At 41.5% G+C, this 15,675-nt stretch overlaps 1 protein-coding gene across 1 annotated transcript in view; it reads right to left on the reverse strand.

The window, feature by feature from the left end:
• Window positions 1-15,675, reverse strand: part of LOC134402152 (guanylate cyclase soluble subunit beta-2-like) — a 33,721-nt gene that overhangs the window by 5,992 nt on the left and 12,054 nt on the right. Inside the window, exons 4-12 of the mRNA XM_063131495.1 lie at window positions 15,117-15,277; window positions 14,095-14,194; window positions 13,468-13,688; window positions 10,428-10,539; window positions 8,535-8,638; window positions 6,186-6,402; window positions 4,413-4,733; window positions 2,814-2,962; window positions 2,023-2,169 (exon numbers count right to left, since the gene is read on the reverse strand). Coding sequence (XP_062987565.1) covers window positions 2,023-2,169; window positions 2,814-2,962; window positions 4,413-4,733; window positions 6,186-6,402; window positions 8,535-8,638; window positions 10,428-10,539; window positions 13,468-13,688; window positions 14,095-14,194; window positions 15,117-15,277 — 1,532 coding nt within the window. The remainder of the gene's footprint in view (window positions 1-2,022; window positions 2,170-2,813; window positions 2,963-4,412; window positions 4,734-6,185; window positions 6,403-8,534; window positions 8,639-10,427; window positions 10,540-13,467; window positions 13,689-14,094; window positions 14,195-15,116; window positions 15,278-15,675) is intronic.

Here is a 15,675-nt window from a genome sequence, read left to right on the forward strand (position 1 = left end):
GGGGTTTGCATATCAGACTTCTTTCCATTTTCCAGGTTTTGAAGAAACAATATTACATTCAGGCAACTGATCAATAAATGCCTGAACAAATAACACAGACAAATTATGTATTGTTATCATCTGAAGTTGAAGACAGATGATAGATATTTTATCTTACCTTTATACTGTTAGTTTTACTCTACCCTATGCCTGTTTGGTGCATTCTCTTCCCCTTCTTATTGTTTTATTATGATTCTATTAGAATGTAAGCCTATGCGTCAGGGTTTTGCTATTTTATTGTTTTACTCTGTACAGCACCATGTATACTGATGGTGCTAAATAAATAAATAAATAAATAAAAGACATCTGAAAGCAGTTTGAAAAATAGATTTTTCAGGGGTGGATGGGGGGCGTGTAACTGTTTCAAAAATTTGCAAACCCTGTGGGTGAACTATGAGACAAAAGCAGTGAATTTGTGCACCAAGGGAAGTGATGCTTCTCTCAAATCATTTTCAGCTCTCAGAAAAATGGTTGTTTGTCTCCAGCTTCAGATGAAGAGTCTGAATCAGGAGATTATTTACAGTAATCCCATGAACATCCTTTAAAGCAGACAGCTTTGATCAAATCCTGTTAAACCCCACTCCTCTGGTGTACAGTGGATTAATGTGCTGAGGCTACTCAGAACTAATTCTGCAGAGGCATTGATGTTATACACATTCTCCTACTGCAGCATGTCTCACACATTAAACCCAAAACCAAAAACAGATAGCTTTATCATGCATCCCCCAGGATCCAAAACTCTTTGTGCCCTCTGACACTCCTGTGATGAGGGTTCCCTTTCCTTGAACAGGGCAAGTGGCATGTGTGCAACAGTTCGCATCCGTAAAGCTTCCCCTTCCATTGAAGTGGTTAGGGCATCCTTGCAAGCCCAGGAGCTCTGTGTGCACACACATTGAAGCTCTTGCAACTATAAAGAATTGACAGCCCTGGACATTGGTCTTTAACCATTCCAGTGGGCTTCCCAAGCCAACCAATGAGTCCTTTGGGTTGTTGGCTTTTTTAAATGCCAGCAGAAAAGCCTACAATTTATTGGATTGGATCTAGACTTAGCCATACTTAGTCATAGCACTTAAGTTAGTCGTGACCATTCTATGTCCCTCTGATTTTATGTATTCATGTATTTATTTATTTATTTATTTATAATATTTATATACTACTTGATATAAGGCTCCTGTAAGCAAGCAATTTATTGCACGCTTGTAATTGGCCACTCATGGAAGTTTGTAGGTCCATTACACAACATAGTCAATGAGCAGGACATCTCCTGTGCTGTCCCCTGGAAATCATGTTATTAAAAGAACCAGCTTTAATGTGATAATGCCCAGGAAAAAGTGGAATCTTCAGCCACTAGATGGTGCTGTCCCAATAAAAGTGAATGGAGCACACTTAGAGGGGAAGTAAATTCAAACTACATGGATGACCCTCTCTGCCCGAGTAATGCAGTCCATAACAGTTGTGCCAGAGAAGCAGGAGCACAAAGCCCCAGGTAAGCAACGCGATTTCCCTTTAATGTAGAGACCCTCATGGTGATATCTCTAAGCAATTTCCATACAAAAATACTCCCCCAAAAAAGAACCCTACTGTTAAAATACATATTTAATACAATACAATAATAAACAGAACATTCAAGAAACAAAACAACAACAATCAAATGGGAAAGTATTGTGATCAGTTACAAGCTAGGGAAAGCTTGTGTCACCCAGGGAAGCATGTTGCAGGGCTTGAGTTCTGCTACTGAGAAGCCTGCTTTCAAGATATTACATGGCAACATTCTGTTGGTTATGGACCAGCCAGCAAGGCCTTCCCTAAAGATCTTAGAAGTTGTTAGGGGATGTACAGGGCAAGGCGGTCTGCTAGGTATCCTGATCCTGAGTTATGTATTCAGTATTCTTAGTATGACTGAAGATGGATCCAACCCACCACAAATCAAGTCTTCATAAATAGTAAACAGACAACATGTGGGAGTATTTATTAGTTACTCACTTGAATAGGATTTCCAGAAACTGGATTCTTGATATCTTTGGCTGCTACTATCATTCCCAGGGCAAAGTTGGCAACTCGTTCAGCATGCGTTGATACAGGTACAGGAACACCTCCTACCACCATGTAGGCATCCCCGATAGTTTCCACCTTGAAAAAGAAGCAGATACATCCTGCCATTTCGATGGTCTCTGCTTGAGCTTAATGTTACAATACGATATTGTCAAGGGCTTGCCTAGTCATTATAAGATCTCATTTACTGAGTGTAGAGGACCCCTTGTTTCAGAGCTCCCATTCCCCACCCACCCATCAAGGCATGCAATCCAACCATTCCCTCTCTTTCTAGTATTGGACAGACGGAGCACAATGTAAGATGATGATGAGAGATGTGAAATGGTAAGAGCCTAAGAAGAGCCCTGTTGAATTAGGCCAAGGGTTCATCTAGTCCAGCATTTAACTATGTTTTCTGTTCATGATTTTGTGCATTGCATTATTAATTCAATGCCACCCTCCCTTGTCAGAACTAGGTAAAAGAAATGGAAATCTCTGCTCCCAGGTATGCTGCATTGCCCAAGAGCTCTAAAACGGGACGTGTTTATCACCTCTTCCTGCTTTACTTTTATAGGAGCTAGTGGGAATCTGGATGATACCCAATGAAAGCTGGGGCCTTAAATGATTTTCCATTTCATTCCAGGGCAGGGCTAAGAATGAATTAGTCTAGACATCCATTGCCCTTCCTGTCACTAATGTCAGTTTCGTGAAATTAACCAGAATACTTATCACTGTGCGAATACCTTGTAGACATCATGCACAGTGGTTAGCCTGTCGAATCGCAAGTACATTGCATTTAACATGAGGACTATCTGAATAGGTTCACACTGGGCACAAATGTTGGTAAAAGTTACGACGTCGCTGAATAATATGGTGCACTCTTTGAACTCGCCTGAAAGATGGGGGGGAAAGAGGACAAGTTTTAGAAGCCTTTCATAGGTTAGTGAATAAACGGAACCACTCAAGGCAGTCAGTCAGTCATTTAGTATCCTACCATCTATTGATACAGCCGCTTAGTTACCTTGCAGTCCAAGGAGACATATAAAGGATAAAACCAATACAATGGCACAGCAAAAGACCAAAACAGCTGGCTAATAATCAATGTTATATATAAGGCCATGATCTATCCCAGGGGCAGGCCACTTGTGACCATCCAGATGTTTTGGCTTACAACTCCCATCATCCTCTGCCATTGGCCATGTTGATCTGCTAGGGCTGATGGAAGTTGTAGGCCAAAACATCCTGATGGCTCCAACTTGCCCACCCGTGGTCTAGCCAAAGCACATTTAAGTTCCATTAGTTTCATCATTATGCGTTAAGAATAAGCTTAACTCTACATATAAAATCAGAAGATCCCCACACCAAGGTGGAGAGTCGGAAGCTTACAAAGCAAAGCATGAAGGCAGCAGCTCCCATGTCCTTTACTCCCCCCAGCATCTAATATCCAGAAGTCCACTACTTCTAAGCAATGGAAGTGCACTTGCATTGGAATAATGGCACTTTAAAGTCCTAATATTGACTGGAAGGTGCACAAAAGAGCCTTCTCTGTAGTGGGCCCATGACTGTGGAATGCCCCTCTCAGAGAGATCCATCTGGCATCTTCTCTGTATACATTTAGATGCCAGGTTAAGACCTTCCTCTTCCAGCAGGCATTTATTATTTAGTTATAGCATTTATATCCTGCTTTTTTCATCCAAGAAACCCAAGGTGGCATACATAATCCTCTTCCTCTCCTTTTTATCCTCACAACAACAACCCTGTGAGGTAGGCTGGGCCGAGAATCAGCGAGTGGCCAAATCTCACTCATTGAGCTTCATGGCCAAATGGGGACTAGAACTCGGGTCTCCCCTCTCTCAGTCCAACACTCTAACCACTACACCACACAGGCTCTCTAATCTGTTGCTCTGATTATTAACTTTACAGCTGGCTTTCTAATCTTTTTCAATGGCGTAATATTTTGATACTTTTATTGTGGCATTTGTTACTTTGGGTTGTTACTTTTTGTTGTTGTTTTGCTTTTTGATGATTGTAAACTGCCCTGCGGGCATCTGCCAGTTGGGGGATATATACTTTTAAGGAAAAAAATTAATAGCAATCAATGGCTTACATAGAATGATCATGCTGTTCCCCACTGACAGCAGTAGTGTGAGGAGAAAGGGTGCCTAGCCCAACTTTGCTCTGAGGCCCATCAGTCCCCTGAGTAGTCCCGACACCTGCTTTGTTCCTTGATTGCGAGCTCATCTTTCCTACAACTCTAACCCTCGTTCTCAAAAGCCGGGCCATTGCATAGCTCGGTCCACGCTCTTTTCCCCAAACGTCTTGTCCACATCCAGTTCATTCACCTGCCTCAACTCGTTTCCCTTCTTTGAGCTGGTTGGCCACATGCTTGGGGAGCATGGCGTACAGAAGGGCTTCCGTTTTCTTCTTCTCTTCCTCCAGGTGCTTTGACAGTATGCGCAGCTCCTCTTTCTTCCTCTCCAGCTGATTGGAGAGCTCCATCTCAGCCAGCCGCTGTTGGTTGAGAAGGATCAAATCCCTGGTGACGTCATGGGGAGCGATGTCCGCGATGTGCATGTGCCTCTCTTCCAGCTCGTGCAGCGTGCGCAGCAGAGGGGAGCAAAGGTAGAGCATACACTGAACAGACTCCATCCAGATCATCTGCCCTGGTTCAGACAAATGCATCGTCATGGGTAGCCTCCCTGCATGCCAAATCTTTCAGCTATTCAAACTGCTAGTGTTGTTTTCCAGTTTGCATGCACAATGGTAAGGGCAGTATCCAACTGTTTCATTCCATTAGCAGCAGCGGAAACTAGGTTCTGAGCTATATGCAAGAGAAGAACCAAACTAAACTGCAGGCGTGGATGAGCAAGCAGTTTTGCATAATTCTTGTGCAACTGCTTTGTACTCGTTGTGCAATGTGTTGTGCAATACATTGTGCAACACATTGTGCAACCGGTAGTACAACTGCTCATACAACCAGTTGTGCCAGCATAAAAGGCAACCGCTGGCACAATGGAAAGATCCAGCAGAGCTCCACATGCTCCATTTGGGTTTGCAGAATGTCACCGTTGGATACTGCCCAAAATGTTCATCCCTCCCACTCCCTTCTACTCCCCTCAGAACAGATAACTATTTGTCTCAACTATTATGATGAGGATACCATTTTCAATTTTAAAGAAAGGAGAAAGGAAGAAATTTGGTAGGGCTGAGCCCAGATTTTTAGCAAGGCCTTTGTTGCAAGATTGATTTTTTTAATACATTACTGGGTATCTTCAAGCAGAAGCTAGACATTCATCTGTTGGAAATTTGCTAATTATGGATTTCCAGCATATCATCATCATCATCATCATTACCACCACCACCACCATCACATTTCTCTCCCACCTTTTTTTTTTTTCCTCTTGAAAGGAACCCAAGGGAGCTTACATGGTCCACTTCTCCATTTTACCGTCACAACAACTCTGTGAAGTAGGTTAGGCTGAGAGTCAGTGGGCATATCTACACAATTCATTTATCCCAGTGATTTTATGGTTTTGCCGCAGTCCCGGGAAAACCCTAAGGACCATGGCTGGTGTGGCACTGGCTTCCTGGGTCCTCAAACGGGAATGGAGCTGTGTGGGGTGGCTCCATGACCATGGCGGTGGGGTGGCAGCAATTTCGCATCCATTCCAGGATGTCGTGCAACCATATAGATGCTGGGGGAGGATCGCAGAAGCAGGTAAGTCCACGAACCTCCCCACTCCCTCCCACTAAACCCTTAGGTGTAGACATACACAGATACAGGGTTACCTGCTTGGTGCGAAATATTCCTTTGCCTCGTGCTCATACCTAACTATGGTATGTAGCAGAGGCTAGTGGTTCTGATGTCAGTGAGGCAGTGGATCCACTCCAGGTTTCAATCAGAATCAGTCAGAACTCTAAAGGAGCTGTCCAAGGTGCTTTGTTAGTCCTACTTAGAGTAGAGTAGACCCATAGCTCTGTTAGAGTTCTGACTGGTTCCGTCTGAAACCCAGAGCTGACATAAGAGCCACCACCCTCCACTACCCAGAGGAACCTTTGATTAGTCACATGAATAACTCCCGGCCCCAAAATTGATTGGGAAAGCAAGCGAGTACCTCTGAGCTCTAGCATCGGACGCTGCTTCCAGGATTCTGGCATCATCTCCCTCTTGGTCCGGAAAACAAATTGGCTGTTGATGAATTTCTGAACACTGGAGATGGTGAATTTCACTTCAGGGCGTACAATACTGAAGTACTGATTGAGGCGGATTCCCATGGTTTGAAGGCCAGGCACAATCTTTTGAATGCTGACTCCGGCTTGCTTCACTCTGAGCTTAATATATATATATATTTTAAAAGGACTTTTGGGCATCCCTGTACTATTTTTGTTCAACCGCCGGTAGAACATCATTTTATAAATATCCCTGGAGGAGAGGTTCTTTGTAACCTTCCTTAAATGCTCCAAATGCTTAATGTCTGGCTTAAAACAGCCCTCCTGCCCCGTGTCTCTTGTTGTCTTCCACAGTCCTCTCACACTCCCTAGGGGCGTTGAATCTCTCTCAGCCCAAGTGCTGAACTCAGTTTCAAAGGAGCTCTTGGGAGCTGCATTCCAGTGGTGGGTGGGGTGAAAGGAAATAGGGGTGGGGTCAAAATTCCAAAAATCCCAGCATTATTTTTGTTAAAAGCTCTTACTGCAGGTAACTAAGCCTTAGGCTTAGTTTTAACCTTTTAGAAGGGGGAAACACCAAATAATTGGTAGGTGGGGGAAAAGGGGAGGAGATGCAGTCCTCTGGGGAACCCCAGAAGACTTGATTGGCACCCCAGGTGGCCTGAGTTTGGCCTGTGGCCTGAATTAGACTAAATTGGAAACAACCCATTGGATACACCCCACTCTGGAATACAATCAACATCAGGCTTGTCTACAAATGGCATTTATCCCCGGGGTGGACACAAGGTCGTCCCTGCACATTCAAATAACGAACAGCTGATCCTGGGGTGAACCAGGGACAAGCACTCAGTTCTCCTGGGATAGTTGGGACTGCTTTTTCCGTTTTGTTTTGTTTTGCTGACTCGGGACCATCCCGAGCTCCAAGGGTGGTGTTGCTGTTCTTCCTGTGTTCCTCCCTCTTCCGCATGAGTAGCAGGGCTCAGGAAATGGGCACAGAGCTATGGGGGGAGTCCATGGACAATGGGGGTGAGGGGAAGAGCATTTTTGCCATCTTTGGGATGGTGCTTGATGTCTTCCAGCACCGAGTTTGTCATGTGTGTTTTTTAACAAAATCATTCCTTCACACAGGATTGCGCCTGTGCAATTGCACAAATGTCTCCGTGTCTGTTTTTTAAATGTTACCCCAGGATGTCCCTCTTTACTTCTAGGACAACTTGCTGGTGTGTGTGGCCCCTGAGGGATGATCCGAGAAGTGGAAAACTCCATGATCGTATCTCCTCACACTCCAAAGGGAAGCAGGTGTAGATGAGCCCATCATCACATTGGGCTCAATAGCCTTATAGGCCCCTTCCAACTCTACTATTCTACGATACTGGTCGATATTCATTGTATCATGCCACTGCCTTACGTTGACTGTGCTGGAAGTAGGCTGAGAGAGGATATTTGATTGTCTTTTAGGCAAGATGTTGTACATGATCTGACAACATTAACTAAAGTAGCATGATGTTACAAGGGTTTATGATTAGTGCTGGGTCAAAAATTTTGAACATTCAATTTTCAGCATTTCATGGGGGGACGGGACAAAAACTCATGTGAAAGAGGCTGGGAGAGGTGAGAATTTCGGAGACTTTTTCTCCTTGGGGAGGGGATAGGGTTTCACCATACATTTTTAAATGTAGCCAGTTGTTGACGGGTCTTCTTTATTTCTTTTTATTTGCTTTAAAACACCCCCAGCATTTTCAGGAGCCCGGGAGTTCTTCCTGAGTGTTTACTAGAGAGGGTGAGGTCACATGGTCTCCAATACGCATTCACTAAGAACTGCTGGGCTCCTCCAAATGCCAAGGTGGTGGTTGTTTTTTGTGTGGAAAAACTAAAAAAAAAAAAAAAATAGGAAGAAGGCCCCTCAGCAACCTGCTACACTATCCCCCTCCCCAAGGAAAAAAATTCTCTGGATTTCCCCCCCCCCTCCTGTGAAAGAGGCAGAAAAAACAGTGCCTCTTTCACAGGGCTAGAGAAAGTTCTCAAAAATAAGGAGCTGAATTCAGCCCAACACGAGTTATGATCCCAGGATAACTGATCATGTAAACAAGCTTCAAGCATTCCATAGTAAACAATAAGAGTAGTGGTTCTTGTATTTTATTTATTATTTATTTATTAAATAAATAATAAGGCTGCAATCCTATATCCACTTGCCTTCAACTCTACTTCTGAGTAAACATATATAGGATTGCTCTTCAAGATGGCCATATGGTTGGTTCACATACAGAGAAAAACTAATTGTCATAAGTGTGACTTACTTCTTCATCAAAAACAATATGGAAAGGAAGCCCATTGCAGAACGTCTTTGGGTCTATCCAGAGCATTTTAGGATAGACAGGATCAAATCCTCTCAGAAGACGTCCTGAAACATGGAAGGAGGGGGGAAATGGTGCTTTCAATCTTACTGTAATATCCTGATAGAATCAGTAGCAGTTTGTAGGTAACGTGATTGTCTAAGATAGTTTAATACTAATTTATAAATTAATAAATAAATATTCATCCATCTATCACTTTTCTCCAAGAACCTCAGGATGGAATACATGGAAGATTTCCACTGATATGAATTGCAAATTGAAAGTACTGTTCTTTAGGTTTGCCCACTTATGGCAGAGATAGAAGAATAAGAGCTTACATAAAAGCTTAAGCCCTTTTATATCTTTGAATAGTAGCACCCCAGCCATTTATCCTTCAAATGTACTTCTCTATTTCATTCATTTATTTCATTCCATTTACTACATTTCCATACCTCCCAAAGCTCTCTAGATGGTTTACGAAGATTAAAAAATTAAAAATACAGTATAATGTACCATCATCCATTGCACAAATTGAATATGACTTATTATTATGTGTGGTTGGTTGGTTTATACATTGTTTTTCTACATGAGGCTGTTAATTGTTGTATCAGCTTTTGCTTACATTGCAGAACTGAGATCTGAGCACTACACAAAGAGCTATTTCTTTTCTGCTTTTGCACTACATAACCTCTAGGTGGCACTGTGCTCTCACCATCAGAAAATATACCCCATTTTCCACACTCTAAAAGCACTCTTAAAAAAAGAAGAAGTAAATCTAGAGGATCATGATATCGTCTAAAGAACAACTGTGAGTAAGAAATGATGAGCACACAACAAATGCCTCATGTAGAAAAGCTCACTGTGCCCAGGACATTGTGAGCTGCTTGAGGCAAAGGACAAGATGCTATCCAAGCCCCATTCCATTTACAGAAGCCAACTGGATTGGCAGTTGGATCTTACTTCAGCACTGGCTGCAGAAAACATCCACTGCACCTGAGGGCAGCGGGCTAGTTTCGGGGTCACATAGCTCTGTCCCCCAACACCTTGTCACTGCTCCTCACCCATCAGCATCTGCTGTCTCACTTTGCTTAGTGGTAGGGCCAGCTCTGTGATATCAGGCTGCACAGAACTTTGCAGCATTTCATGAGCAAAAAATAGATATATCCCATGCAACAAGGGGCTTATAATCTAAAATAGATATTGTGGAAACTGAGGGTGGATAATGAAGAAATGTGAGCCAATGTAGTTAAACGTACTTAAAATTAGTTACAGTTAGGAATGCCGATTAACAGCCTTATACACAAACAAGATGATTAGGGGGCGGGGGGGGGGGAGTGAAGTAGAATTTGAAGCAAAAGTGAAAGGACTGGGGCTTAACAGGTGTTGTCAAAAGAGGGCGGGGATCCAGTAGTCAAGGCAAGAGATGCCTAGATCTTGAACCAGAATTTTAGCTGAGGCTTCCAAAAGAAATGGGCAGATTTTTAATAATGGCATTTAAAATGATGTTCAATATCAAACATTCTGGATAGCTAAAAACATTCCAGTTTTTAGCTATTCTGTGAATATTGCATATGTTGTGGCAATTCGGATCCACATATTTATATAAATAAAGATGTATTTTCATGGTTCTTTTATATGCTGAATTTTTCATTGAGATAATTTTAAAAGAAGAAGTTTGACAGTGCTATCCACACTAGGATTGGTAGATCATCTGGCAAGTTTTACAGCATCTTGTGCTTTGCCCACAATGTAAAATGGTAGCCTTCGCTGTAAAAAGAAACCAGTGCTGGGTTTAAAATGCCACCCTGAAACATTAATGACCGATGCCAAATGCATTTGTAAAGCTATGAATTTTACCTTTTCCTATTGTCACAATTCCTCGGATGGTTTCCCAGTGGCTTTTCTTAACAGGACAAGTAGAAAGAAGACTTGTTTTATCTCTGATCTTATTCATGGCTCTTTCAAGGTCCTGTGGAATCAGCCCAAAGCAATCCACTAAATTATTCGTTATTTTTAAAAGTGAAAATTATATTAGGGATTTTGCACTAGCAAAGGAATAATAGTGACACAATAAAAGGCAACTAGTGTTTTCCATTTATTTCCCCACACTTGGAACTGGAAAACACGTAAAACACAAGCAAGTGTGCCTCATTTTTGCAAACACTTTGGAGGCACCTATCCATGCACTCATTCAGACGTGAGCATAAGCATGGATTTCAGGTGCTCTGAATATAAAGTGTCTGCTATTCACATCCATTTTTTTTATCCAGCTCTGGATAATGACATTAATTGCAAACAGAGACGGAAGTAAAGAGGTTAGACGCAAGAGGTTGGATTAAACTAGGGCCACATTTATTAAACATTATGGGTTGGATCCAGATTTAAGTGGACCAGCTGCATTGGTGGAAGTGGATTTCTCCACCCCCTCCTTCCCACAGCAACCACACCAACCCACTGAAAATGCTACACAGAGAGTCAGGAGACCCTGCTGAACGGCAGAAGTGACTGACTGCATGAGAAACAAACTACTTCTGGGTCCTGAAAGCAATGAGCCTGTGGGTTATATGGGTGACCCTGCCCAGAGAGAAGAATGGAAATGTGTTAGGCCACAGTAATACTAGTCCTGAGTTATCCCTTCCCTGAACCTCACAACTCTGGGCAAATGAAACAGGTTAGCCTCAAATAGGGTATCCAGATGTTCTACATCACAGAGGACTGTCCTCTGTTTTGGAGAGTTTGCAGAGAATCACCTTCTATTCTAATGTGTCCCTTATTAGAAGAGGTGTCCAAGGCCCAATCTACACCAAGCAGGATATAACACTTTGAAAGCAGTTTGAAGCAGTATATGGAATGCATCATGGTCCCAAATAGTTGTCAATACCATTATAAACTGTTAGAAAGCAGTAATGTAGATCCTGTCCAACCCTGATTTAAAGTAAAATAACCAGGAGGGAGAATGGAAGAGGCCTTGAAGTAGCCAGTCAACAGTCACACAGGTAACTTAGGCCATGGCTAGACCAGGCCTATATCCCAGAATTGTCCCGGGATCATCCCTGTGCATCCAAATGACACACCAGAGATCCCAGGAGCAGGCAGGGATGACCCCTCCATTTGCCTGGGATAATCCTTAGGTCTAGCTAAGGCCTTAGTCACAGTCTTCCACAGTATGATGAGATGTACAGTATTTCTGTTTAAAGTTTGGTAATTATTTCTAAATGTTCCCATATATACTAGCATATGCAATTGTTATGCAAATTTGTTTCCTCTTTTTTGGTGACATGTAAGGGGCCACTGTGTGTGGCCACACGTTGCCGTCATGATTGTATATGCATTAATGAATCTTTATTGCTAAACATGATAAGCCAACACAATATGACATAGTTAGAAAAATAAAATACAAGCAAAAAGATGAACTAAACTAAATGAAATAAAAATCGATAGTTTAAAATGAAATAAAAATAGTGAAAAATTCAAGAATATAAAAAATACAAAATCACATTAACATAAATTAAGAGCTCCCCAGTGGGGTACTAGACCAGCACATATATAAAGGGCAAAATCTCCAGCTCCCCACTATGATACTTGTAAATGGTCTTGATGCCTAGCCATCATGATTGTCCAGCTTCCATCCTGGAGGCTTCAACTGAATCCCTGCCTGAAATCTTTCAGGTTGGGTGGAGAAACATCCGAATTATCCATCATCATCATCAGACATGAGCTTCTGCAAGTTTAGACAGGTCTATGCACAAATCTTTGCACGTGTGTTTTTTATTATATAAGATTTACCGTCTAACTCTCAAACTATAGTGCTAGTGTAAACAGAAGTGAAACAAAGAGATTTAAGTACTGCAGCCCAATAACAACATTAGCAAAATATCAAATCAGCTCAAGTATTTCAAAGCTACTGTCCACCATTATCAGGGAATAACCTGGCCCACTAAAATTAGTGGTCTTCGTTCTGAATAAAGATGCAAAGTAGCATCTCAGTAGCATGTCAGTTTTAAAAGTGTAGGTTCTGACTGGTAACTTTAAAACAACAACAACCTTTACAGTCTTTTTCATGTCTACTCAGAAGTAAGCCACATTGAGTTCAATGGGACGTACTCCCAGGTAAATATCTACAGGATTGCAATTTTGATCTGACTTCCCATAAGTCAAGGTTATCAAACAATTTAAAAGTAGATCTCACAAGGACTTTGCCTAGGGTGACCATATGAAAAGGAGGACAGGGCTCCTGTATCTTTAACAGTTGCATAGAAAAGAGAATTTCAGCAGATGTCATTTGTATATATGAAGAACCTGGTGAAGTTCCCTCTTCATCACACCAGTTAAAGCTGCAGGAGCTATACTAGAGTGACCAGATTTAAAAGAGGGCAGGGCACCTGCAGCTTTAACTGGTGTGATGAAGAGGGAATTTTACCAGGTTCTCCATATATACAAATAACACCTGCTGAAATTCCCTTTTCAATACAACTGTTAAAGATACAGGAGCCCTGTCCTTCTTTTCATATGGTCACCCGAGCTTCGCCATTCACTTCAATGCAGGGGTCAATCACAGGCACAGATCCCTTTGTGAATACCACCATCACCTTGTCATTGACAGCAACGTGTTTCGGGCTGTACATGTTTCCTGACTAATCTAGTCCTTTTGTACAAATGAAGGTCCAAATCCTGAGTATATGTGGAAGTCAATGGCAGCTATGCAAGAAAGAACATGTTTCTCCTGTACGCGTGGCATTGCCATTACAACCTAAGTGACAAGATATGAGTACTGTTTTTACCCAGGGTAACAGAAAACATATTACACAAAGTATAACTCTGAAACTGCCTTGATGCTGTATTTAGTATAAATGCATTTTCCTATTGATACTTCTGTACAGAATAAACACCACACTACCTCTTTATTCAGCTGTTTTTCTACCTGCGTTCCTGAACTTGAAAGGTATTGTGGAGAGGAAGAGAACTTGCTTCTCTTTTTGTATGAAAATACAGGTTTTTGTGTTACAAGGAACACAATGTGCTCTTTTTTCCCTGTTCTTTCTTCTTCTTCTGTTTGATTGACTATTTCCATGGAAATTTCAATGTTGAAAAAATCCAAGGCTGCTGCACCAATGATTCCTGAAGCAAAAGAAGGAAGGTGGAATTAGTACAGTTCCGTGTGTGTGTGTGTGTGTATTCTAAGCATATTTTTGCAGAAATACATCCCATTGGAGATTATGCCCTACTAAGGGTGCAATCCTATGCATGATTGGGCAGAAAAAAGTCATACAACTCCCAAAATGCTGGGAGTTGTAAGATTTTTTTCTGTCTCAACATACATATGCTTGCACCCTAAGTGTAATTAAGTTACAGCCGAAATGTTCAATGCAGGAATCATTCAAACACACATTTGAAGATATTTAGGTATTGTTGGTTTATTTTTTATTTTACTTGATTTGATTTATACCCTGCTTTTCTACCAGGGTATATATCCAATAATGGAATATTGTGCCTTTCAAAGCCTACTTCGTAGAAAAAGACATACCTGGAACTATATGACACAGGCCTCGTCGGTCTGAGTAATAATGCAAATGCATTGACCCATCTTCATTCTTTTCTACCCTAAATGAAGGGGCGTTCATTTCCTGAAAAACACTCAAAGCATTAATATGGAGCTTCCCATTTTTTAGAATTCACTGTTCAATAGTGCCCTGAAGTTTGGCAAGCCAATGGGCAGTTCTATTAAGCCAAAGAACGGGGCTGTGTTGGTAGCTGTATCAAATTAGAATCACAGTCTGCCTTGTGATCAAAAGTATGCTCCCTGTTTAATTGATAAAGAAAAGAAAGTTATTTTCCAGCACTCAAAGAATTCTAGAACTGTTCATCAAGTTATGGAACTGTTCCACAACTTAACATTGCACATCATTGGATTTTTTTGTTTTTGTTTTAATGGCTGTGATTTCATAATTATGAAGCCCTACAAATGTTCTGGCAATTGTAGAACAAAATATATTTCCAAGCCCCAGGACACCTTCCATGATAGTACTCTTTATGAGATTTCTTAGCATCACCCCTGCAACAATCCCCAAACAGAAAAATTAATAAAGCAAACACCTTCACTTCAACACAATTTTTGTGGCTGTTGATGTTACTCAGAGCCATCAGCAACTAGCTCCTGAATAGTAATGAGGGACATGAGAACAATACTTATGTTTCAGTAGACACATCGGCAGGCTCCTTACATCAGGTCAGAATTCTTTTCCATCCAGCCCAGTAACATCTCACTGGCAGAGGCGCTCTAAGGCAATTTGGTACCCTCCAGATGTTTTGGACTACAACTCCCATAATTCCCAGCCTCTATGTAAAGTTCTAAATTTCAATCTTAGAGAAAGTTTATCAAATACCAGCAGCCCTAGTATTTTAAGCTAGTATCAAAAACAACTACTGTGAATGAATTAGGAAGTGACAAGTTTTGTGACACGCTATTGAGGACATTTGCTGTGTGTTGCGATTCAGGAATCATACATTCCTCTGCTAGCTTCTTGGAAGGTTTTTATTTCCACTTGCCTGGTAAGACAAACTCAGGTAGCTATGCAGTGCATCCAAGTTCTCTATAAATTCATAAAGATTTCCTCCCAGAGTTCTCAGCATATGGTCATAACCTGACCTCTTACAGAATTCAAAGAAATATTCTCCAAACTGCTTCAGGACCATATCTGGAGGAACATCTGGGGAAATAAGCATAAATTAACATAGCAGAGATCTATCTGTCATGGTTTCAGATGCTTTAACTCAGTAAAACTAGATTATTATTTTTTATCCAAATTGCTTTAGGCTGCACAATCGCAGTCTATCATCACTTTTACCACTGATTGCAAAAGGATCGAGACTTTAACAAGAGCCTTATCTAAAACACATTGCAATTAAAGCAAAGTATTTGGATTGAAACCAACTTGCAACCTGATTGTCACTAAAGGGAATCATATAGCTACAAAAGAGGGTTAAAGAGGAATTAGTTGATGGCATTGGTGCCTATGCTCAACATGGCTACTTCATATATTTCACTTTAAGGCATGCCTAAGAATCATTTTGCATGTAATCTAAAAGTGCAGTGCATGCATGCAAG

The sequence above is a fragment of the Elgaria multicarinata genome, chromosome 8, assembly GCF_023053635.1.
Source record: "Elgaria multicarinata webbii isolate HBS135686 ecotype San Diego chromosome 8, rElgMul1.1.pri, whole genome shotgun sequence".
NCBI classification, from domain to species: Eukaryota; Metazoa; Chordata; class Lepidosauria; order Squamata; family Anguidae; genus Elgaria; species Elgaria multicarinata.